General features: G+C 40.1%; 4 protein-coding genes and 1 long non-coding RNA gene across 6 annotated transcripts; 4 read left to right on the forward strand and 1 right to left on the reverse strand.

Annotated features, from left to right (window-relative positions):
* The first annotated feature begins 59 nt into the window (after nucleotides 1-59).
* LOC116923184 lies at nucleotides 60-13,658 on the forward strand. 2 transcript variants are annotated; one of them, XM_032929662.2, is made up of 10 exons: nucleotides 60-874; nucleotides 4,443-4,508; nucleotides 4,582-5,977; nucleotides 6,070-6,384; nucleotides 7,176-7,337; nucleotides 9,055-9,227; nucleotides 9,483-9,671; nucleotides 9,743-9,940; nucleotides 10,018-12,484; nucleotides 12,549-13,658. In XM_032929662.2, the coding sequence occupies exons 3-10, from the start codon at nucleotides 4,601-4,603 to the stop codon at nucleotides 12,768-12,770; spliced, it is 5,103 nt and encodes a 1,700-aa protein (XP_032785553.2). In that variant the 5' UTR covers nucleotides 60-874; nucleotides 4,443-4,508; nucleotides 4,582-4,600; the 3' UTR covers nucleotides 12,771-13,658. The 2 variants fall into 2 exon arrangements, with proteins under 2 accessions (XP_032785553.2, XP_045029914.1); XM_045173979.1 differs by having other exon boundaries at nucleotides 9,055-9,671.
* Nucleotides 13,499-14,759, reverse strand: LOC116923190. Its single transcript, XR_004394420.2, has 2 exons — nucleotides 14,617-14,759; nucleotides 13,499-14,538 (listed from the first exon to the last, which is right to left on the reverse strand). It is a non-coding gene; the product is annotated as an uncharacterized LOC116923190 (long non-coding RNA).
* LOC116923189 lies at nucleotides 14,415-15,283 on the forward strand. The gene is made up of 3 exons (XM_032929667.2): nucleotides 14,415-14,550; nucleotides 14,626-14,776; nucleotides 14,849-15,283. Exons 2-3 carry the CDS (start codon nucleotides 14,626-14,628, stop codon nucleotides 15,133-15,135), a joined length of 438 nt encoding a protein of 145 aa, XP_032785558.1. The 5' UTR covers nucleotides 14,415-14,550; the 3' UTR covers nucleotides 15,136-15,283.
* Nucleotides 15,284-15,548: 265 nt separating this feature from the next.
* Nucleotides 15,549-17,611, forward strand: LOC116923188. The gene is made up of 6 exons (XM_032929666.2): nucleotides 15,549-15,704; nucleotides 16,252-16,498; nucleotides 16,614-16,750; nucleotides 16,813-16,913; nucleotides 16,975-17,096; nucleotides 17,162-17,611. Exons 2-6 carry the CDS (start codon nucleotides 16,275-16,277, stop codon nucleotides 17,202-17,204), a joined length of 627 nt encoding a protein of 208 aa, XP_032785557.1. The 5' UTR covers nucleotides 15,549-15,704; nucleotides 16,252-16,274; the 3' UTR covers nucleotides 17,205-17,611.
* A 458-nt stretch (nucleotides 17,612-18,069) lies between these two features.
* LOC116923187 (acidic leucine-rich nuclear phosphoprotein 32 family member A) lies at nucleotides 18,070-20,588 on the forward strand. The gene is made up of 8 exons (XM_032929665.1): nucleotides 18,070-18,228; nucleotides 18,901-19,044; nucleotides 19,106-19,225; nucleotides 19,284-19,396; nucleotides 19,461-19,555; nucleotides 19,615-19,712; nucleotides 19,778-19,874; nucleotides 19,935-20,588. Exons 1-8 carry the CDS (start codon nucleotides 18,181-18,183, stop codon nucleotides 19,973-19,975), a joined length of 756 nt encoding a protein of 251 aa, XP_032785556.1. The 5' UTR covers nucleotides 18,070-18,180; the 3' UTR covers nucleotides 19,976-20,588.
* The last annotated feature ends 4,828 nt before the right edge of the window (nucleotides 20,589-25,416 follow it).

Raw genomic sequence — 25,416 nt, forward strand, 5'->3', positions numbered from 1 at the left:
TCCTTGCCCGTTAGCTGCGTCGCATCTCGTATCCTAGTTCCTAGTTTTGCGTCATCCTAACTTGTTATGCAATTTCAATTCTCAAATTCGTCATCCATTTAATTTTATGCAATTTCAATTTCATCCCAAGGTTTGTAATAAGGGGGCCATCCACCTTCTTTGGCTTGTCCATTATTTATCTACTACATCCGAAATAGACGGGCATCTATATCTTTAGCCAAGATCAAGAATACGACCCTGACGTCAGCCATCAATTCCGCCATTTCCGATCGGCTGCTGCAATCATTTACACAAAAAAACAACCAATTAAGTGAACTGCAAAAATATGTTAAATCGACCAGCAGATGGCGTAGGTAGTCAGTTTAGAGCCTAAAGGCGGGAAGCGGAGGGAGGTCACTGCAGGAGAGAAAAAAGGAGGGAACTATTTAGAAAGCGCGTAGCGTCCACGTTTCGAGTTCCATTTATTATTCCATTCCTTCAGTTACCTGCTGTGCCCACGGCGCATACCTTGGCCCTCGCCAGAGTCGAGTTGTGTGTGTGCTGCTGCTGTGAGATGCGGGTGAACGGTTGAGTTTTTTTTTTTTGGTCGGTGCTGTGCTTTTTCAACTCGTCTATTCATGTCGCCATCGACTCAAAACGACGAAATTTCCAACAGAAAAAGAACCAGAAATCAACACGTGGCATTTCATCCAAACGAAGAAAAAGTGTTCAAGTGTAGTGATTGGAGTGCAACCAGCAGAAAAAGTGGTTCATTGGACGGCCATTCTCCTCGTGTGTTTATGTCTTAATCATCATCGTGTTTTTTGGCAATATTAGTTGTGTCGTTTAGAATTTTTACGGTACATCGGAAACCAACGCCCCAGTTGAATGACAGGTAAAAGGGAATAGAAATCTCCATACACGTTAACCTTGACAAATCCATACACACACGTAACAATTTCAAGATCGTGTTGTTACGTGCCTGTGAATTTCTGGGGTTTTTTTTTCATTTATCTAGTCCCTGGAATGTGTAACTAGGATCGTGTCTCAAGATTCATATCATAAAATCAGTTTTTTTTTTCTCCCGAAAACTTCCCCTCCGAAAAAACTAGCAGGTCAGGCCAAGACCCACGAGGAATATCACCTTCGAAGCGATTTGAACGCACGGCATTCCAGTCGTCCATCTTGTTGTGTGTTTATTTGGCTCCCACACGGGCGAGTTTTCTTCTTGCCCCCACTTTTTCTCTTTTTTACTCTGTAAGCTTAACTCTCTTTCTTATCTAAAAAAACAAATAGAAAACTGGGTCTGACAACAAAAGTTATGAGCATCCGGCTGCTTTATAGATGCACACGGAAGAATTATAAGCATTTCTCTTGCTTTTTTAAAAAAGCTATTGCTGCTGCTGCTGCTGCCTTTTTTCTCGAAACAATCGCCGGGCGTTTTTGAATTGGCGCTGGCCATAAAAATTCCACTGTGAGCTGCTAGCCAACCCCTCCATGTTTGGGATTCTTCTTTCTTCGTCTCTTTTTCTCTCTTACCGAATGTGTCTAAAGCAGCAAAACTTAAGCAAAAGCTCTTTTGTTGTGCACGAGGATGAAAAGAGAGAGCCTTCCAGCCAGGTATTAGTAGCAAGTAGGTAGGTATCGTAAGAAGTAGAGAGATTTTGTTTTTTTTCCCTGCCGTTTTCCTTTTTTGACACAAAACAGCCTCGATGACAACACAGAAATGATCTCTCGTCAACACACACACACACACAAAATTGTCTTTGGTGTAATTGATGTTACGCTAGGAAAAAAAAAAAAAGGAAAAAATTCTTTGGACCAAGACATGATTTTTCTCCTTTTTTCTAATCGTATGCAAACGACCGGCCTCGGAATAATATTTCCTCAAAGTCGTAAAAAGACCCCCGGAATATATCTACCACAACTTGTGTCTGTTTTGTGTGTACCGTGTGTTTGTGTCAGATACGCTTCGATCTGCCCTTTTTTTTTTTTTTCGAATCCTCCTCTTGACACAACAGCAAAGTTAAAAAGAATAAATTCTTTCGTTTGTTATTGTATGCCGGCGGGAAATGAAAATGGCGGCCATTGCTGTCCGTTTATCTTTTTTGATAGCAGCGCCAAAGTCGCCTCCTGCCGATACGAAAAATTCGGGGAGGAATCTGTTTTTGTTGCAACTCTCAAAATAATATAGCTAGCGTGAGTTATGTGGTCATTACTAAATGTGTCGGCATTCGTCCGTTAATAATGGTGAACCAACTTCGTTTTTTTTTTTTTCCCGGCATATTTTGAGCTCCTTTTACGATTTCATACCGTACCTCCATAAACCGTACACATATATACACCAAGTACCTCCAACAGAGAGCAAGTGACGTGCAGCATCCGGCCGTATCATTATGTAAATGAGTTTTTTTTCTTTTCTATCCATTTCAACCACAGATTTATTTTTTAAATGATCACTATTATCTATATCGTTTCTTTTTTTTGTGGTTTAAAAAGTATAGACGATGAAGTGGACGTTGTCCTCTAGACAAGGTCGTCTTTGTCGTGAAATTCGTCGCCTGGAACACGAAGGGCGGGCATATAGTGGACAACAAGTCTTGACATGGCATTGGCTCGTAAATTCACCTGAAAATAGGGTTTTCTTCTTCTTCTTCTTGTTTGTAGTAGAGAGTTCTTTTTTTTCTCTCTCTTAAATAGTAGTAGTAGTAGTAGTAATAGTAACCTCCCTTTCCTTCCGTGTTTTGTCGGTCGTAGTGAATGATGACGATGGGTGGGAGTGGTCCACCTCTTGTCTCTGTGGGTTCTGAGCGTCCAATCAAGTAATGAACCGATTGATTGATAACGGGCAAGGCCCGTAGGTTCAACTAATGGACGTTGAATGAGTGATCTTGTCCAATGATCTTCTTCAACAGTTTTTTCTCATCAAAAGGTAGCTCATATACGCTAAGCTAAAGGCCATTTTTGAAGGTCGTGTACAATAGTATAGACGTTAGTAGTAGTAAAGCAACACTGGCCCTCACTTGAGCACTGGAATGTGTAAAAGAGGTATACACACACCTGAGGACTTTTCTTTCATTTTTTTTCTTTTTAAAGAAAAAAAAATATATATCCATCTATAAAAGAAGAATAGGAATTCCGCCTGAAGAGAGAGGGGTCCCTCAGTCGGGGAGAGAGAGAGAAAGAGAGAATAGGAGATAAAGAGCGAGGAATGTTGAGGCGAGGAGCTAAAGGAAAATGACGAAGGCCCTTCTTGCCTGCCGGGGCTTTTATTTTTCTTATATTCTGTTTTGGCCCTGTATTAGTTACCTGGCTCATGTCACCTGGGCAAAGAAGAACGAAAAATCTATTTATTTTTTTTTTCAGCTGAGAAAATGTCAATGGCATTTTTGCGTGTTTTATTTCATTAATCGAATTACTATCACTGAAATGCTCGACAGCAATCTTTCCTTTTCTCTTTTACCTTTTGGTTAAAAGACCTTCGCGTGTGTTTTCCTTTCATTTTGGGGTCTGTCTTCCTTTTGCGGCTGGCATTTTCGTGACTGAATAAGGGGGGGTTTGATAGCAATTCAAGAGCATCGAGCACAACCGCTTCACAGAGTGTGTCGTCTTGTATGGCGAATTTTCTTTTCTCTTTTGATTTGAGTAGACGCTAGAAAAGACTGCCGATAAGCCGAATTGAAAGAACACGGTAAATTCAAGTGGAAAGGAAAGGGTTTAGGGTGTGTATTTTTAAATTAAGAATTCGATTGAAAGACAAGCAAGTCATGCACTTCGTGCGGAATTTGTTAGTTCTTATCAGAATGAAAGAGAAATAACGATTTCATTTGTTTATAAGTTTTTTTTTTTTTCCTGTTTAATCGGGTCGCCATACATAACAACAGCCAATAGATAGCCAACGGATACATAGGAAAAAGAAAAGAGAAAACCAGTTTGAAAGAAAAGAAAATAGAGGAAGAAAAATGAGGAGCGATGAACAGCAATTTATAAGAATGGAGTGAAAGTTTTTATATATATATTTTTATTTTTTTTTTTTTCTGTATTCATTTCTCTCCTCGACGAAGAAGTCGCCGTCGGGACGATGTCAGATTATATACGCAGCACGAGTGTGTGTGTAGAAGTTTTTTGTGTATAAGACGGAACAGTGGAGCCTCCATTGCCTTTTTTAGGGCTGCCCAGCCGCTTGCTGCTCCTGCGTATCGCCAGTAGCCAAAATGAATTCCCCCCCAAAGACTTAAAGAAAGCCCCTATATAGTAGTAGGGCTACATAAATATATTTTTCTTCCTTTAGTCCCCCCGCTTACACACCTGTACCATGAAAAAAGATTTTTGACCAAAGAATTTTTTTTTTCTTCCCCCCTCCATTAAAATTATTTATGCATATTTTTTTATTTATTTATTTATTTTTTTGTTTTCAAAATGATAAAAAGTTTCTTTTTTTCTCCATCCTTGCTCAACAACAGGTGGTACAACAATTACTGAAAATATTCCACTCTGATTCATTCGGTTGACTGATCCCATCGAATCAGGTGATAAGTCTAATGAAACTCACCTTTGTTCTTCTTATTAATTAAACAAAAAAAATTCAAAAAATGTTTCCAGGCGAATTTGATGTGATTATATGAAGCCCCATGTGCGTTATGGCCATACACCACACTCGACGGCTGGTGGTGGTGGCGGGGCTGGATCTTCCGTTGCTGCCGGACGTAGCCATCAACTGTACCGGCGGCCTGGCGGAGGTGATGACGATGACTCCTCGATGATTGAAGAATACAAACTGGAGGAGCAATTAGCACCGTTCTACGAGACGACCTCCTCCTCGTTGTCGGAACGCAACGAACGAACATCCTCCTCCGCACAACAACAATCGGCCCGATGTTTCCTGCCGTCGGCCTCGCAATCGCCCGGCAAACCGGCACTCAGGACCATCTCCATCATGGAGACACTTAGTGAGCTGACGAGTTCGCAATCAGCTCGCGCAAGCGGAGCGGATGCAGGATCGTCTACAACAGCCACCAGTCGGATACGACGTCCACCAGAAGAGACTTCATCTTCGTCGTCTTCTGGTGGAACGCAATCTAAACCTCATCCGGGCACGTCTCACGCCAGTGTGACGGCCCAACAAATCGGCATCCAGCGACGGATGAAGAAAGGAGATAACAACAATGGGAACCCTATGGTGGCCATGGCCAGCTTGTTAGACATTCCCCAGTGGTATCCTACTACGAAAGGGAGAGTTGCATCCGGCCGGACGGATGCAGGGGGCCCGAGTGTCAGTAGTGAAAGAGTGTGGGATGTTTCTCATTTCGCAATTGGAAGGCCGTCCACCAACAAACATCAGGGAAACAACAACAATTTGACGGCCCACCGGAATAAAGCCCGTAGTGTCCAGGATATGCTGCTTCTCCATAGCCCGTCGAAATCGATCCAGTCCCACAAGAATAACGTGACGTCTAGCGCGTCGGGTGTCGTTGTGTCATCGGCCACCAGTGCGCACGGTTACGGTTCCCTGGAAAGGAGACGAAGACGACGTCCAGGCGCGAGAGCTGGAACAGCAGGATTCGGTGTTGGCGTGTCTGCCCGACGCGGTGAAACGGATTGGGAACGCGAAGCGGATGAGGAAGATGACGACGAAGAACATGTCCGTGTCTATGGCGGTGGTTTGGGGGTTGATGGAAGGCATGACACTGAACCGATGTATCCCATGCAAAGTGCTGTGCCCCTCTTCCGGCAACAACCATCGAAAAATCATGGACGGAATAATAAAAACAATCCTGTTGCGGAGGTGACTCGTCACAATTACAAACCGCCGGCCGAATGGTTCAAAGAGAAACGACCTTCACCTGCACAACAAACCAACAGAGTGCTCAAGGTTGGTGGAGGTAGTACATCAGCGCCGGAACAACAGCAGATGTTGCTGAATAAGGAACGTGGACAGACGCCGGATTGGATTCACAAAATCTTTGATGTTGCTCGTCGTGGCCATTTGTTAAAACTGGTAATTTATTCCTCTCTTTTTTGTTTGTTTGTTTGTGTGTGTGTGTGGTTATGTGTGTTGGTTTCACTTTTCTTTTTGTTGTTGTCACGCAGCAACGAGTTATGACCGGAATGGAACCGACTTTAGTGAGAAACCTGTCGGATCACAGAGGTAACAACCTGTTGCACGTCCTGGCCGGCTCGGGAAATGCTGACGCTTTGGCCTGGCTCTGCTCGTCGTTCGGTCCGGAGATGCAGGATGCTCTTTTAGATGAAAACAAACGAGGATTAACGCCCGTCGTTGCGGCTATCCAGGCCGGAAGACTTGAAGCGCTCCAGTTTCTTGTCGATCACACATCCGCACGTGATCGATTAGCTCCCGTTGATGGTGACCGATGTCTTTTGCATATCGCTGCCAAATACGGCAAGGTGCGTTCCACCATTTTTACACACCTACACCTATAGCAGTTGATTGCGATTGCTATATTTTGTGACATCTGAAAACGGGTTTTCTTCTTTAAAAAAAAAATTAAAAAAAAAATAGCGATACATTCCAAAGAACCTGTTGAGGCCAAACAGGGAAAACCCGACCCCCCCTATAACCCACCCCCTGATGCTGGAAAATTCATCGACATGTAGCAGACGTTTGGGGGGTGGTATAGGAAAAGCGGTACTGTACGCGGTGTCATTAATTCTCATAGCGTACAGACACAGCTTGACGTCTGGACAATCTTAAGAAGAACATTAGCTGGGCATAAATCATCCTCCTCCTTCCCCTCCCCCCCATCTTTTTGCATATTATTGTAATTTTTTTTTTCTTCTTCTTCTTCTCTGTTTTCTTGGTAAGGGCATGCACCAAACGGCAGACCTTGTCGAAATTCTGGAAGAAAGAAAAAAATTAGAAAAATTTTGAAGTCATATAACAACATTTCTTTACGACGTCACAGAAGGAGGAGGTAAAAGAAGCGCCTCCTCCCCTTTTATTTCTCTCATTTGGATGAGCCACGAAATGCGCCAAACACCCCCCGCCAAGTCGTGATGGCCCAGTGTGACAGAGCACATTCCGCATTCCATCCACTGATGCGCTATTTTCTAGAATTATACGTTTCCAAGAAGAAGAAAAAAAGAAATTTAAATAACACATGCATACATTTATTGGGACCTGTATTTATTATTATCTCCATAAAAATGTACACCTTTTTTTTTCTCATTTTTAATAGATCGATTTAGTGGCATGGCTTGCCCAGTATATGGAATCGCATGGATTCGAAGTCGATTTGCGGGACCATTGCGGACAGACGCCGCTCCATTTAGCCGCTAGAGCCGGACACGCATCTGCCGTTGCCATCTTAGTGGCCCACGGTGCTGACGTCACTGCCAAGGTATTTAATTTTTTTTATTTTTTATTATTATTTCTTTTTCAATATAAAGACGAAATAAATCGTCTTTCCTTCTTCCAATCAACCACCCAGAGCTCGTACCATTTTTTTTTCTCTTTTTTTAATTTTATTCAATTATTCAGGACAGCGTTTGTTTATTTATATTTTTTGTTTGACATTATATCCTCTTTTTTCCCCCTTTTTTTTTTAAATTCTGCCGACGTTGGGGGGAGGGATGTATTCTGAATTTGTATTTATATTTTTAAGTTTTTAAATAACCCCAACATTTCATGGGGACTTCATTCAAAGTCATACCCGACGACCCCTTTTTTTTTTTTTTTTGAATAAGCCCATTGCTTATTCTCTCCTCCTCCCCAAACCTCTCTTTGGGGCATAACCCGTAATTAGTTAACAGTTTCGGGATAGGAAAGGAGAAAATAAATAAATAAATAAAAAAAAGGGATGAAGGAATGAAAAGGAATGCGTGACCTCACTCTCTCTGGTCGTGTATTTGAAAAAAGAAAAAGAAAAAAAACGTGCTCGGCGTTTTGGTAATATAACGAAACCTTCCATCATTATCAAAGGCGATCCAGATTCTCGATTTTTTTTTTTTATTCGTTTTGAAAAATCTTTCATTCATTACAAAACACGTTTTATTGCATTATTATGAGAAAGAAAACATAAATTGCAAAAAGAAAATACAAATGAATTTCTTTTTCGAAATTGATGGACAAAATATTTGGGATATAATAATACGAGAGAGAGAGAGAGAGAGCCTAAAGCAATTTCAACCAATCCCAATAAGGACATGCAGCTGTGTGATTTTGCCTATAAAAGAAAAAGAAAAAATCGCAGAGCTAAAGCGAAAAAAAAAAAAAGAGGACAGAGAGATCCGTCCGGCTGTTCAATATTCCATCCGCGACCTATTGATTTTTTTCTTTCTTAAGTGTTTACTCTCTCGTGGGCGGCGGCAAAGACTTTCAAAGAACGAAGAAAACAATTGTGGCTGGAATTCTTTATACGATGTCTCTTCAATAGTGAAACAAAAAACTGTAAAGAAATAAAATGAATGAGTGATAAATGAATGGGGAAAAAAAAAATCAGGCAAGATATCATCGTTAGAATTTTTTTAAGTTAATGGGAGTCTTGTCACTTTTTCTTTTATAATTTGAAAGAGAAAAGGCAGCCTCCGTCATATAGATTTATAGAAGAATTTTCCCGATTACCTGCGGTCGTTATCATGTCCGAAGACAACAACAAAGTTTTTGAAGCAGTTTGTTACTATCGGATTTTTTTTTTTTTTGTTTTGCCTCTTTTGATGGAGGTATTAAAAAACACCACCCTTCCTTTCTTACAAGAAGAGACACAATGTCTTTTTATTTCTTTTTTTTTTTTTTGCCTTCCCCCATGTGTGGATTCATTGGAATGTTGTGTTGTAACTCTACAAAATACGCGAACCTGTTTTGTTTTTGTTTTTTTTTTTCTTTTCCGATACATCCGACACAGTCGTTTAAAGAGTCCGAGGGGAGTTTAGGTGATGGAACAACATTTTATGCTGATCGTCATTCGCTCGGGCTGTCGACCTTTGCCTACATATATTCTTTTATGTTCCTTTAAGCCAGGGGTTTTTCTCTCTAGTTCTCTATACGCACAACAATAATAATAATACTGGTGGCTCCACCTCCTTTTCTTCTGTGGGTGTGTGTGTGTGTGTGTGTAGAATGACATGGGTCATCGTCCTCTGGATCTGGCCAGCGCCAACGGCCATGTGGGAGTTGCACAACTGCTCCGGCTCCACGATGCCGCTCTCTGCCTGTCGTCGGAAACACTGGAGGCCAACGAAGAATTGGACAACCTGCGTGGAGACTATGCCGAACTCAAATCCTACTTCAGGCATGTGCTTAAAATCTATGATGATGACTTGGCTCTCTCTCTCTCTCTCTCTCTCCTCTCTCTTTTTTCTATGAATATATTGTATATATGCCGGAGAAGGGAGCGAGAGAAAACCTTGAGGCTCTATTGTGCTACTACGTACTTACCTGGACCTTTCTTCTTTTTCATTTTTATGACCCCATCATTTTTCATGTTTTATTTTTTTTTTTTCTGGGGGGGGGGCCCTCTTTTTCTCATTCCTTTTTGTTATTGCAGGGACGTGCTGGTGATTGGCAAGCGCTTCGCCAAAGAACGAGATGAAATGTGCCGCCAGCTGGGCAGACTCTACGAGGACGTCACATCGCTCCATCAGGCTTTACTCTTTGAACTGAGGACCCTACACCGAGATCTGGCGGGTGTTAGGGATCGAGTCAGCAGTTCTCGCAAAGCTGGAGAAATCGCAGAGTAAGGATGAAGTTTTATGCGCGTTTCTCGATAGGAACTGATATTTCTTTTTTTTTTTTCTATTTTAACAGTCGCAATTTGGACGAAAGCGTCGCCGTAGTCGAAGCGTTGCACGATAAATGGCAAAGCCAACAACGTAGTTGGTTCTCGAGTAATTTAGCCGACATGGAACATCGTTTGCTCATGGCCGAAGACGGCTGGAAACGATTGCGTACGTCAACCAATACCAAACACCGTACTTGTCAAATCAGACCTCACGAGCTTCTCAGGTATTTAAATGAATAAATCATTTGAATTTTGCATATAATTAAAAAAAAAACACGTTTGAATTTCGGGAAAAAAAAAGGAGTCGACTGGCAGCTGTCAACGCCCAGGCCAGCAATATCCAATGTGACGTGACGACCCTGTCATCCGACGAAGGCTCTTTATACTCGGGTTGTTGTCAATCGGCTGGAGCCAGCTCGGATGGTGAGGAAGACGAAGCCTTAGTGTCCATCGAGTCTGGCAACTACAACAATAGTGCCCATTTCTCGCCACCGGCAATCAACAGCGCTGCAACCAGTCGAGCGGCAGGAGAGAGTGTAGCGGGTTCAGCAGCGGCTAACACGAGTACCACCGGCCCACCTACTTGGTTCAAGAGCCCGAGGAGTTTGGCCGTTGCCTTCAAGTCACGTCAGGCTGCTAGCGGCCACGCCCGAAATGGAACGGCGGCAGCCGATTCAACAAGTGGGGCCGACAGCGTCTACGGCACTTTACACGCAGCCGTCCGCAACATGGGCCATAATCCAAGTGAGCAAGAAATCAAGGAGCAGCAACAGCTGCTGGAAAGAAGCTATCACCGGAAGAAGCCGACACCTTCTTCATCTCGGCAAGAACTCCGTAAGAAATTGCAAGAAGTCAAACTCACATCGGAATCCGGCAACGCCTCGGTGATTGAAGTCATCGAGCCATCTAGTAGCGAAGGTGATGACCACGATGATGTCCTGGACGGACGGACGCCGCGAGATCAATCGACACCCTTACGGGGTAGTAATACGCGATCGTTTAACGCTTCCTTCTCGGAAGAATTGGAAAGAGCAAGGCAAAGTAAACGGATGCATAACAATCCATCGGTGGCGAATGAATCCGTTGCTGCTGGAGTGGCTGCCGCCACCGCGTCGGCCAATGCCAACACAAAAACATTAGCCGAACCAGATTTACTGGCTGGAACAGTCCCCGTTATGGCTGGATCGTCTTCACGGAGTTGTCACGATCTCAGTCTGGTCCAGCGACTCGTCGATCAGCAACAATTGGCAGAGCATCAGCTGGCCACTGGCGATGATGCAGAGATAACTGGTAACTCGACGAGAAGCCATTCCAGCTTGAGCAGCAGTAACAACACAGCTGTGACGTCAGTATCGGTCCCGGCTGCTGCTGGGTCACGCAAAAAAAGCGGAGGATTTCTCACGAAATTTGCATTGAAAGCGCGTTGGCCATCTAAGCGTTCCAGCAAATCCAGTTCGGCTGAATCGCCATCTTTATTGACGCCTGCAACGTCGCCGGTCGCGTGTGGCTCTCCGCAAACGACGGCCGAGACGGAAAGTGGCCCGTCTGATTTCAGCTTAGGCGACTCGCCATCGACGACATCGCCGCAAACTGTCCATCATCATCATCATCGTCAGTGCGAAGAAGAAGAAGAATCGACGGCAGGGACATCTGCCGGGGTAGTTGCCGGATTGAGTCAGATGTTTGAGGACATGTCCATGTCCGGAATGGTCAAATCACCGACGAAACCAAACGCTCAAGTCGCCCAGCTTATGGCGGCCAGTCTTGAAAAACGTGCGAGTCACTCATTGGCTGGCCCTGAATCGTTGGATGGATCGCGATGTAAATCCGCAGCGGCTGGATCGACGGCGGCGGAATCTGCCAATCAACAGGTGGTGATGGATTTGCCGCCGTCCACGTCCCCTCCGCCAGTACCACTGGAGATTGAAACGTACAATTCAATGTCTCCGTCTAGTCAGAATGAAACGTCGTCCTCGTCCGTGTGCAGTTCCGGCGGTACTAACGTAGTCGGTGGAATGCAACCACCTCCGCCACCTCCGCGGTTCTCGACCAACAGCAAAGGATCATCGGATTTATCATCGAGCAGTAGCAAAGTGAGCAGCACGTCGGGCGGAGGAGTCAGCGGTGGAGTCGGTGTAGGAGGAGCCACACCAGGTTCATCCTCAGCATCATCGTCGACATCGGCTTCACATGGAGGTGCGGAATCGCTTAGTGTAGCTGCCTCAGAGGATTCGGGCATCGTTATGGCACGTCCGGCTTCATCCGCATCGAAATCGGATTCATCACCTCGTCATCCGCCTTCGTCATCCTACACATTCACGAATTCATCGACGTTCAGTCCACTACGCAAAGCAACGCTTACGGGTAGCGGGAGTACGTCTTCTACGTCGACACATCAATCTCTCCAGTCCCAGGCGGATGCTGAACGACACGGTCTATCATCTCCAGCACCGTCCGATTGCATTTCGAAAGCGGAATCGACAGCGAGTGGTGACCTGCTTCTTTCCAAAACGGAATCGATGCGACATTTCCGTCAATTGGCTCGTATCGAAGAGCAAGCAGCGAGCACAACTGGTGTCGTGACTGGGCAAATGGTGGTGGATGGCCATTCGGATAGGAAACCCGTCGAACATATGACATCAACTCAGGCCGGCCAAGATGCAAACGTTGAAATGGCTCACCAATCCGGTCAGATATTGACGTGGAGAGAAGCGAAACTGAAGAATCAAGTTGTTACTCCACCGCCACTTGAAGAACGACTCAATAAGGTATAATCATGTTTTCCAATTGAATCGTATCGTGTGACACGAATGGAATTTTTCTTCTAAATAGACACGCGTGAGATTGGAAGAGAAGAGCATCCGGACATTAAAGAAACGACATCATCACGTAACGGAACGGCCGTGGTACGACGTATCCGACGATGAATCGGATTTGTTGACGCCCGAACGTCTCACCAAGCTCAAAACGTCCTTGTCCAGCAGCGACAGTCCCAGCAGCGACAGTAACGGTAGCCACGGCAGTAGTAGCAGTGGCGAAGAGGAAGAAGTCTGAGGTACCCCTAATTACGAATTTAGTGGGAAACTAATTGATCATTTTTGAACGTAAGAAATAATTATTACAAGTCCACCCAGTTGCCATATATATTATACATACAGTACATTATATATTAACTAAGTATTTTTCAATCCTTCAACTTCTGTCAGTTTTATTTTATTTTTTATTTTTTTACCGAGTCCTAGAGGAAGACACAAGACCTCGCTTTTTTCAATGTTTAAAATTAATTTGGTTAGAACGACTAAGGCTGCCAACAGTGTAAAAACAGGTTTATTGTATAGTTACTTAAGAATTTTTCGTGTTGCCAAATACCTCCCCTCGTATGGCTCTACGTACAGTTAACACCTGCTTTTTTCTTGATCAAAGGCCAATGCAAACATTAGTGAAAAAGCTAGCTGAATGTAGGAGTGCCATATAATATTTGATTTGTAACGTAAATTTCTAGCGATCGAAAACAGAAAAGCATTTCGATGCGTGGTTGCCATTTACTTCGCTGTAAGTAAAGACCACCCTACACACGTTTGTGCATAAGCCCCTGTATACAGTAGCCAGTCTGAAACCCTTTTTACATACTTATATACAGTATATACACCACTTATATAATATATATATGAGTCTTGTTGCTTAAACAATCTTATGATTGATTTTGTTTAACTTTTTCCCATGTGTTTTTATTTTTAAATCAGACCTTGAAAATGTTTTGCGGTTCAAGTGGATCAGGGATCTTTTTAATTCGTGTCTTCCCCTAAATATTTTTTTTTTTTTCGCTTTCCCTCTGTTTAGCATTAGAAAAACATAACCAAACTTATTTGTGGTTATTGCGCGTCCCATCATTTTCACATGTCATTTTATATATTAAAAAAGAAACATAAAAGAAAAAAAAAATATTAAACGCCGAGGTAACAAGAAATCACCATTTGGTTGATACGTTGCTACTTTTTTTTCGTGATTTCGTATGTAAAAGAGGCAAATTGAATTTAAGAAAGAAAAAAGAAACCTACTAAGATTCCCTTTATCCCACCCCGCCCATTGACCCACACAGTACGGTACCTGAAAGTTGCATCATTCATAACCAGCAATCAGCTATTGGGCTAATTCACATTTAGTTTTTCCTTTAACCAATTACATACCCGATGGATATATATATTCATTCAATATTATACTCGACTTTTATTGCATCTTAGTTTAAAAACAGAAAAAACTGAGGAAAATTCCGTCCATGGTTGTTGTTGCTGATGATGTTTTTATTCGTTCGCTGCGTCCGCTCCATTTTGCTCAACAAAAAAAAAAATATTAAGTAAAAATTCTTGTGCGTGTGTGTGTGTGTGCGTCGCGTGCTTGGTGTGTATATATCTATACAGTTTTTGATTCTGCTATATTGTCCTTTCCCATTACGTCGTCATCACCACCACCCTTAATATCTTGCGTGTGTTTTCTTGTTCTTTTTTTTTCCCCTTTTTATTTTGCTGATTTTGACGTCAATAAAATAAAAATAAAAGAGGAAACAATCACCTTGATCGGGTACGTTGATTGCGCTCCCTATACCTATGGCCAATCAGTCATTAGATATTACTGGAGTTCTTGTTGGGCAGTTAACAGTTCCAGTCCTATCGAGTGCTTCATTAATCCCGAAAGTCCAATCACCACATGTTTACCTCAAGTAGCAACAGGTACTGTATATAAAAACGGACAACATCGATGGACACTGCACACGACATCAATCCGCCGGTCAAACCAAACGGTCCGTAAAATCAGCCCACATATTCTGCACAAAGAGGTACAATTAAGATTTGCATTTGACACGAATAGATGACGTAATCTAATTTATGTATTGCTTTTGTACGTGTATTAGATGTTTGCTGTGGTGGTATCCATTCACGCCATGCTACTGGTTCTATCCGTAGCTGGGCTGCCCGCCCATCACCAAGTGGAGGCCCGTCAAAGTTCAGATGGTTGCGGACCAAATCCATTGGTAGCCGTCATCTCTTACGCCCGTGAATTTGGTATGTTCTTCATCATTCACTTACACGAGTTTTTCAATTCTATTTACCTGAAAAAACTGGAACTTTTCGCAGCCGATTTCAGTCCTTATCAATTGATGCGTTTCATTGAATCGGACACGAAGGCCGGCAGTCAACTGCGATCCTTACTCCGAACGTATGACGATTGTGTTCGAACGGGAGACGGTGCTCGATACAAGAAAAGTTCTAGTGTGGCTGATATGATGTTTAATGACGACGCTGACTTGGTTAGCGATCCAAACAAACCTGTTCCCCGGATGATTGGAGTCAATAAACAACGTTCACTCCAACAAGCCAACCAGTCATTGCTGAGAGCTTTGGCCAGCCACAGACTGTTGTAAAAGTCATGGACGTCCTTACCGAACGAGTCGTGCCGATTAAAATTCCTGTTGCATGTCTTCACGCAGTCACAAGTCCTCACGCAGCATTCCATTGTAGTCACACAAAAAAGGAACAATATGTATAAATATACATCCATGTAGCATTCGACCAATGTTTCTTTCTGGTCTGCCCATAAGTAACTCGTTTTTTTTTAGTTAAGAGTTTTATCACGAGGAAGATCATTGGACCTACGTCATCGAAATTCTTTGCCAAATTGGACGACGCTGACTCTATTTTTGAATCATTCATGGTCACTGTCTGACCTTTTTCATTCAGAAGACATTTAATTTTAAATATAGATCATCCCCATTGATAGTGCGAAAAGCCTTCGGCTCTGAAAATAGGCGAAGAGAGAAAGTGACGTTTCATTGGTGCGGCGCACAACGGAAAGTGGACATGTCTTTTACGTGGTCGACAGATGACGAGTAGGCGGAGCCTGTCCGTTTCTTATAAACCACGTGAGAACCGTGGAATTATTCTTCATATTCACTGCGACATTCGGATGAGCCGGATCTTCTACACCAAACAGGTACTGTGACTCCGCTACCCTTTCACCTTTCATTTCGAAATCCGTGACCTCCCTGTGTTCCGCATCCCCCTGTGCCCCACATACCAAAGAAAAGGGTATCATAATGGCTTGTACCCCCCGTTGGCAATTCTTTGAAGGTTAACAGTGTAAGTGGGTGTGGGTTCCTCTTTTGGCATTTCGACATTATTTTCAGTTTTTCTTGGGAAAAACAGTCACGTCTCGACATGTTTCCAACGAAATTTCGCATCTTCACACAATTCCTGAGGGGTAGAAATGGGGGAGGGGGGAGAAGATTTGATGAAGGGGACCAATGAAAAAAAGAGTTTTAAATGTGATTATAGGCGGTTTTATTAACGTGTCGGTACAAGTATACACAAGTAAAAGAAAGACAGAGATTGAAGCAAGAAACTGATGCTCGGAGCATCTCGTCGCATCTTCAAGATCATTAGAATAGACTTCGTGCGTCATCACAGACCGGTTTTTCCTTTTTCCCCAACTGTTGCAACTGTAAATTACATCGATTCGACTTCTCTGTTGTCGTGTGCAGAAAGGAAGAAATCCAAAGAAGAAATGAAGACGACGGTCGTTACAATTCCTATAATTGTGGTGCTGATGGCTGTATTGACCACGGAATTGCTAGGTCATCCTACTCCCGACCAACGCAGCCAACATCATAATCATCGTCACCAACACACCGATCCTAATAGCGGCAGAGCTTCGCGTCTCCTTTATTCTCCGAGATCGCGTTCGCTCAGCAACAATAACGTGCCCGACATGCACACTGCCCTTCGCAGGTACACCATTTGTTCTCGTTGACGGGGTAACGCGAGAAACCTTCTAAATGACGGTCAAAATAGATATCTAGTCAATAAAATACTTGGGTTCTTTCTTTGCCGATTGTGTGTATAGATTGAGAGAAAGTCAACAAATGGCGGCACTAACTGAAAGGCAATCGAATTCAGCTGGGATTGTTAATGATCAACAACCAAATGAAATGGATGGACCCCACATGAATCGAAGTGAAGAAGACGAGAATTCCCTTAAAGGTAAAATATTTAACCCTTGTGTAAATTGTTGGTAAATGAAAATCGTTATTTATGGTTGTCAGAGTTGTGTCATGCCAAAATATTGCAAAAATGCGGATCGGCAGTGATTGAAGGTTTCGCCGAAACTGATTTGCCTTTGAATCAAAAGTGTCGAATTCGAGAAGTATAATTCGTATACCAAAACCGTAATGCTGCTAAATTGATAAATGTCGTATTGTAAATAGAATTTTCTTCATTGCGTCATCAAGATGAAGAGACACACGTGTCATAAACGTACTCGCGAAGACCTACTTTTAACCGATGAATATATTCGAACTCTTCGTCAACAGATACTCACGTTACTTTGGTATACATAATTTATTTTTCAAATTACACAGTTACCGCATTACAAATGTTTGTTGCGTCATGCAGGTCGGCTCGTGGTTGCGTCTTGGGCATGGAAGCACCCAAGTAGTCTGTAGCCTGTTACATCTAACGTACAGTTTATCCTATCACAAAGTCCAATTTTTTTATTGTTTATTTATTATTTCAATTCATTTACTTAATCTCATTTGATTGACGGTACTATTCCTCGTGTGATCCTCTCATTCATGAATGTCTTTAACTGCAACATTACAATGTTCTGATATATCTGTTTATGTTCATGTAACTGGATCAACCTTTATTGGATGTATTGAATGCAATGATTTTTAAATCTTGGGAAGACCAGAGGAAAACGTAAAAGTAAGAACCAATGCCTTAGACGTAGATTAACCCTATATTTTTCGTGTTTCAACATTGAGCCATTGTGTATTTTGCTATCAAAACATCTAGCGATAATTTACCGGTTTGTAATCAGCAGTAAACTGATTTTCTAATTGACTACTTGGATAGAAGGCGTTTTATCACTAGTTAGAAAAGTAATTGTTAGATGGCGTTCAAAGCAACAATTCAAATTACAAAATACAACGCGTGGTTGCCATGCCAAGCATCTCTATTTAAACATTTCCATCGTTAGCTTCAGTCTTATTTTTTTTGGTTTTCCTGTTTTTTTTAAATATTAATCACCTCATGGGGAACAGCTAGAAGCTCGTACGCATTGATCTGCGATTTTTCTTTAATGTAACAAAACCAAATCCGAACAAAACATGAAAAAATGTATAACCAATAAAACAAATGTTTCTTCAAGGAAATTAAATTATGCTGGAAGTAGCCCAGGCTTTCTTTGTCATCACGATCGAGAAAATGTGCAAGGTTTTTCCACGAATTTCATCCACCTCCAACATTAACGCGCAACACAGTTTTTAAATGTGCCAATAGATGGCGTTTAATAGTTAGTACCAAGCATCGCCAGCACAGAGAAAAAAAAGTGAGCTGCTCCAGTCACAGCCGGTGTGTAGAGAGTCGGTCTTATCCACATTTTTTATATTATTGCAAAAACCACTACCAACATGGAAAAACGAATTGAATTAGAAAAAAGAGGAAGGAATCCCGATCAGGTAATGTCAGACTATTTTTTTTGCATCGTCTCGTGGCATTGCAAGAATCGATTCAACTCGATGGTATGCTCGTTTACTGACGTAGTCGTATGTAATTTCTTCTTTAATTGCAAACTATTTGCTTCAGTACATTTGTTAGTCTAATGGGAAGATGCGGCCACGTCGCTGTATGATTTGTTTTGTAGTCTAGTCGATGAAACGACTTGAGAAACACTTGCTGGCGTCGCTCAAGAACGTGTTGTTTAGCATGTTCGTACACAGTCCGTGAATGTGGCGTGGTTAGACAGTTATTCACAGAGTGTGTGTATGTATCAGCCTCGTGAAGGCGTCCGATAGACGCGCTGTGTGTATGTGTGTGTATGTGTGGATCCACGGGGCCTCCAAAGTCGTACGCAGTACTTGGTCTTAAGGGGCATTTTGCATACCTTCTGAGCCGATTCAAACATATCTGTCTCAATGGGCAATTTTTTCCAATGGCGGTTTTGCACGACAACAATTTTTGAGCCATTCCAGTGCCTAGCCAAGTTCAGAAAATGGAGATGAGAAACGAACGTTACGTCTTGTTAGCTCGAGCGCCCGCCCATTTTGGCGCCATTTTCAATTCAAATTGTTTGTTCCCTTTCTCATATATAACTCATGGAAAATAATAGAGTTGGATTTTTCTCGTTTCAGATCACAGAATTAAATCTTGATAATTGCCGGAGTACTACGATTGTCGGTTTAACAGACGAGTTTGTCGGTCTTGAAGCTCTCAGTCTTATCAATGTGGGTCTCACCAGCCTCAAAGGCTTCCCAAAACTTCCAAATCTACGAAGGGTATGATCTGTTTCTTATAAAACTTGCCTGACATAATAAATTTTTTAATGTGTTCAAATAGTTGGAATTGAGTGACAATAGGATCTCTGGTGGTTTAAATGCTCTCAGTAGCAGCACAAAACTAACATCGCTTAACCTCAGTGGTAATAAAATCAAAGATCTGGATACTCTGGAGCCTCTCGTAAGTTTCTTGGTATGATTGAGTGAATTGTAGACTGTAAATTTTTTTCAATTTGTAGAAAGAATTCAAGATGCTGCGATCCTTAGACTTGTTTAACTGTGATGTCACAACCAGAGAAGACTACAGGGAGAAAGTATTCCAGTTTCTGCCATCATTAAAATACCTTGACGGGTAAGCAATTTAACATATTGTCTTCCACCGTATTAGATTATCATGTAATGTATGATTTTCATAGTTATGACTGCGACGACAGAGAGGCAGAAGACGATGAACTCAACGGCAATGACGAAGATGAGGAAAGTGGTGAAGAAGCACCTGACAATGATGAAGGTACATTCAACCTTAGACATTCTCATAGTTATAACCCATCACGATAAGTGTTTATTTAGATGAAGGAGTAGAAGATGAAGGGGGAGATGAAGGTGAAGAGGAAGATGAGGGAGAAGAGGATGTAGGCTTGGATGCCATTTACAAAGACAACTTGGATGTAAGAAATACATAGTTCAGTGATGTGGTTCACTATTTAAAACAAAATTTCCTGTACAATGTTAGGAGGAAAGTGAAGGAGAAGATTATGAAGGGGCTGGAGATGACAGTGATGAAGATTTAGAAGAAGAAGAGGATGATGGTGAAGAAGTAGAGGAAGAAGGTAGTATGAAATCACAATTTTGTGGCTGTATGTACTTTTAACCCTTTCCTCTTCGTCTAGAATCGCCAGCACGAGGGAAGAAACGAAAAATGGAAGACTGACTGGAGAGATAAGTCTGCCCAACCTTTCTATTTCATTGCTGAGAAATTTTGAAAAAGTGTTAATGCTAAAAAAAGAAAAAGACAAAAAAGAAATGCCAAGAAAAGTTTGTTTGAATGTATCCACTCTTTGATTGACCACTATAACTGGACTTGCAGAGGTTTATGTGAAGCAATTGGCATGTTAAATCCACTCGGGAGATTGCGATCGTGATGCAGTACAATTAAGCGTCCTTATTCTCATGTTGTGTACACTGTAAGGATTGAGCTTTCCCTGTTTTCCCCTTTTCCTTCAACCTTTCCCTACGTCTTTTATTCCAGGATTTTTTTATTTTGATAATGCGGAAATGCTGCTGTTGCCATTGTTCACGTTATTTTCTGAAAGAAAAGCGCGCCACCTCCACTCTTTCCTCCGCAGTTAAGCTACAAACTCATTTCGAGTTTCACCTTATTCACCACCAACCTCATACCCGTAATTGCGTCGTCTTATTGGAATGTGTCTTCGAGAAATGGTAATTCAAACTTTATGATGAATATGACTAGATATGACGAACGTTTTCCTTCTGTTTCGGCAACCAAAAGTGTGGAGCATTTTCAATACATGTTTTCCCATTTACGAGAAGGAAATAATGCTATTTTCAAAAGTGCTCTTGTCTGCAGATTTGAGGAGTAACAACCGAACATGTAGTTTAAACAAATGGATGACTTCTATGGCATCAATGAAAAGTTTAAAAACATCAATCATTTTGTTGGTAGACATTTTCTACTTACTACATGCAGTACAACAAACAGGGTGTAACGGGATAACGTCATGCTGACGGTTGTTAGATCTGTTCTGTTCTTTCGGTAAGTATCGACATCGAAAAATATTTTTAGAACAAAAGTGAAATTTGACTGTGAAAAACGTATGAATAACCGTGAAAAAAACAGAGCGGCAGTATGCTGGCGCGCCAGCAAAAGGGTCCATTTTATTTTAAAAACAACGGGCTTGATGAAAAAACTAATATTTTTCCAGCAGTCAAAATTCAGATTTGATTTAGAATACATAATTTCGATACAAAATTGAACGAAAATAAAAAAATAAAGATAATTTTTTCATAAAGTATATAGTATTTTAAGAAAGTGTAAAAAACAAGTAAACAAAATTAGTGCGCTAACATAATTTAGTTTCCGTTTAACACACAAATAGCTGGTTTGACGAGAAAACAAACCACTTAATCCAAACCAGCGTTCAATTGTGATCATACTATGTGTTTTTGTCGAATTCCAAGAGATGTCGTTTTTTGCAGAATTTGGCAAAAGTGGGAAGGCCCTTCCAACTTTTTCAATTTTGGTCAAATTTCAAATTTTGATTAAAATACATCATTTAGATTCAGAATTGAATGATAATCACGGAAATCAGGTTCATTTTTCGAATGTTCCTATAGTTTATTAACTAAACGTAAAAACCAAAAACTAAAGTTAGTGCGCTAACAGCACTTTGTTTTAGTTTATTTTAAAACGGCTGATTTAACAAGAAAACCAACGACTTAATCGAAATGAGCGTTCAATTTTGATTATGATGAGTGATTTTTGTCGAATTCCAAGAGATGTCGTTTTTTGCAGAATTTAGAAAAATGGGAAGGCTATACCCTTCCCACTTTTTCAATTTTGGTCAAATTTCAAATTTTGATTAAAATACATCATTTAGATTCAGAATTGAATGATAATCACGGAAATCAGGTTCATTTTTCGAATGTTCCTATAGTTTATTAACTAAACGTAAAAACCAAAAACTAAAGTTAGTGCGCTAACAGCACTTTGTTTTAGTTTATTTTAAAACGGCTGATTTAACAAGAAAACCAACGACTTAATCGAAATCAGCGTTCAATTTTGATTATGATGAGTGATTTTTGTCGAATTCCAAGAGATGTCGTTTTTTGCAGAATTTGGCAAAAGTGGGAAGGCTATACCCTTCCCACTTTTTCAATTTTGGTCAAATTTCAAATTTTGATTAAAATACATCATTTAGATTCAGAATTGAATGATAATCACGGAAATCAGGTTCATTTTTCGAATGTTCCTATAGTTTATTAACTAAACGTAAAAACCAAAAACTAAAGTTAGTGCGCTAACAGCACTTTGTTTTAGTTTATTTTAAAACGGCTGATTTAACAAGAAAACCAACGACTTAATCGAAATCAGCGTTCAATTTTGATTATGATGAGTGATTTTTGTCGAATTCCAAGAGATGTCGTTTTTTGCAGAATTTGGCAAAAGTGGGAAGGCTATACCCTTCCCACTTTTTCAATTTTGGTCAAATTTCAAATTTTGATTAAAATACATCATTTAGATTCAGAATTGAATGATAATCACGGAAATCAGGTTCATTTTTCGAATGTTCCTATAGTTTATTAACTAAACGTAAAAACCAAAAACTAAAGTTAGTGCGCTAACAGCACTTTGTTTTAGTTTATTTTAAAACGGCTGATTTAACAAGAAAACCAACGACTTAATCGAAATCAGCGTTCAATTTTGATTATGATGAGTGATTTTTGTCGAATTCCAAGAGATGTCGTTTTTTGCAGAATTTGGCAAGGGGGGCTATACCCTTCCCTTTCATTTTGGTCAAATTTCAAATTTTGATTAAAATACATCATTTAGATTCAGAATTGAATGATAATCACGGAAATCAGGCTCATTTTTCGAATGTTCCTATAGTTTATTAACTAAACGTAAAAACCAAAACTAAAGTTAGTGCGCTAACAGCACTTTGTTTTAGTTTTTTTAAAACGGCTGATTTAACAAGAAAACCAACGACTTAATCGAAATGAGCGTTCAATTTTGATTATGATGAGTGATTTTTGTCGAATTCCAAGAGATGTCGTTTTTTGCAGAATTTGGCAAAAGTGGGAAGGCCATACCCTTCCCACTTTTTCAATTTTGGTCAAATTTCAAATTTTGATTAAAATACATCATTTAGATTCAGAATTGAATGATAATCACGGAAATCAGGCTCATTTTTCGAATGTTCCTATAGTTTATTAACTAAACGTAAAAACCAAAAACTAAAGTTAGTGCGCTAACAGCACTTTGTTTTAGTTTATTTTAAAACGGCTGATTTAACAAGAAAACCAACGACTTAATCGAAATGAGCGTTCAATTTTGATTATGATGAGTGATTTTTGTCGAATTCCAAGAGATGTCGTTTTTTGCAGAATTTGGCAAAAGTGGGAAGGCTATACCCTTCCCACTTTTTCAATTTTGGTCAAATTTCAAATTTTGATTAAAATACATCATTTAGATTCAGAATTGAATGATAATCACGGAAATCAGGTTCATTTTTCGAATGTTCCTATAGTTTATTAACTAAACGTAAAAACCAAAAACTAAAGTTAGTGCGCTAACAGCACTTTGTTTTAGTTTATTTTAAAACGGCTGATTTAACAAGAAAACCAACGACTTAATCGAAATCAGCGTTCAATTTTGATTATGATGAGTGATTTTGTCGAATTCCAAGAGATGTCGTTTTTTGAGCAGAATTATAAAGTGGGAAGGCTATACCCTTCCCACTTTTTCAATTTTGGTCAAATTTCAAATTTTGATTAAAATACATCATTTAGATTCAGAATTGAATGATAATCACGGAAATCAGGTTCATTTTTCGAATGTTCCTATAGTTTATTAACTAAACGTAAAAACCAAAAACTAAAGTTAGTGCGCTAACAGCACTTTGTTTTAGTTTATTTTAAAACGGCTGATTTAACAAGAAAACCAACGACTTAATCGAAATCAGCGTTCAATTTTGATTATGATGAGTGATTTTGTCGAATTCCAAGAGATGTCGTTTTTTGCAGAATTTGGCAAAAGTGGGAAGGCTATACCCTTCCCACTTTTTCAATTTTGGTCAAATTTCAAATTTTGATTAAAATACATCATTTAGATTCAGAATTGAATGATAATCACGGAAATCAGGCTCATTTTTCGAATGTTCCTATAGTTTATTAACTAAACGTAAAACCAAAAACTAAAGTTAGTGCGCTAACAGCACTTTGTTTTAGTTTTTTTAAAACGGCTGATTTAACAAGAAAACCAACGACTTAATCGAAATGAGCGTTCAATTTTGATTATGTGAGTGATTTTTGTCGAATTCCAAGAGATGTCGTTTTTTGCAGAATTTAAAGTGGGAAGGTATACCCTTCCCAATTTTTTCAATTTTGGTCAAATTTCAAATTTTGATTAAAATACATCATTTAGATTCAGAATTGAATGATAATCACGGAAATCAGGTTCATTTTTCGAATGTTCCTATAGTTTATTAACTAAACGTAAAAACCAAAAACTAAAGTTAGTGCGCTAACAGCACTTTGTTTTAGTTTATTTTAAAACGGCTGATTTAACAAGAAAACCAACGACTTAATCGAAATCAGCGTTCAATTTTGATTATGATGAGTGATTTTTGTCGAATTCCAAGAGATGTCGTTTTTTGCAGAATTTGGCAAAAGTGGGAAGGCTATACCCTTCCCACTTTTTCAATTTTGGTCAAATTTCAAATTTTGATTAAAATACATCATTTAGATTCAGAATTGAATGATAATCACGGAAATCAGGTTCATTTTTCGAATGTTCCTATAGTTTATTAACTAAACGTAAAAACCAAAAACTAAAGTTAGTGCGCTAACAGCACTTTGTTTTAGTTTATTTTAAAACGGCTGATTTAACAAGAAAACCAACGACTTAATCGAAATCAGCGTTCAATTTTGATTATGATGAGTGATTTTTGTCGAATTCCAAGAGATGTCGTTTTTTGCAGAATTTGGCAAAAGTGGGAAGGCTATACCCTTCCCACTTTTTCAATTTTGGTCAAATTTCAAATTTTGATTAAAATACATCATTTAGATTCAGAATTGAATGATAATCACGGAAATCAGGTTCATTTTTCGAATGTTCCTATAGTTTATTAACTAAACGTAAAAACAACAAAACTAAAGTTAGTGCGCTAACAGCACTTTGGTTTAGTTTATTTTAAAACGGCTGATTTAACAAGAAAACCAACGACTTAATCGAAATGAGCGTTCAATTTTGATTATGATGAGTGATTTTTGTCGAATTCCAAGAGATGTCGTTTTTTGCAGAATTTGGCAAAAGTGGGAAGGCTATACCCATCCCACTTTTTCAATTTTGGTCAAATTTCAAATTTTGATTAAAATACATCATTTAGATTCAGAATTGAATGATAATCACGGAAATCAGGTTCATTTTTCGAATGTTCCTATAGTTTATTAACTAAACGTAAAAACCAAAAACTAAAGTTAGTGCGCTAACAGCACTTTGTTTTAGTTTATTTTAAAACGGCTGATTTAACAAGAAAACCAACGACTTAATCGAAATCAGCGTTCAATTTTGATTATGATGAGTGATTTTTGTCGAATTCCAAGAGATGTCGTTTTTTGCAGAATTTGGCA

Source organism: Daphnia magna, linkage group LG5, assembly GCF_020631705.1.
Source record: "Daphnia magna isolate NIES linkage group LG5, ASM2063170v1.1, whole genome shotgun sequence".
Taxonomy (NCBI): domain Eukaryota; kingdom Metazoa; phylum Arthropoda; class Branchiopoda; order Diplostraca; family Daphniidae; genus Daphnia; species Daphnia magna.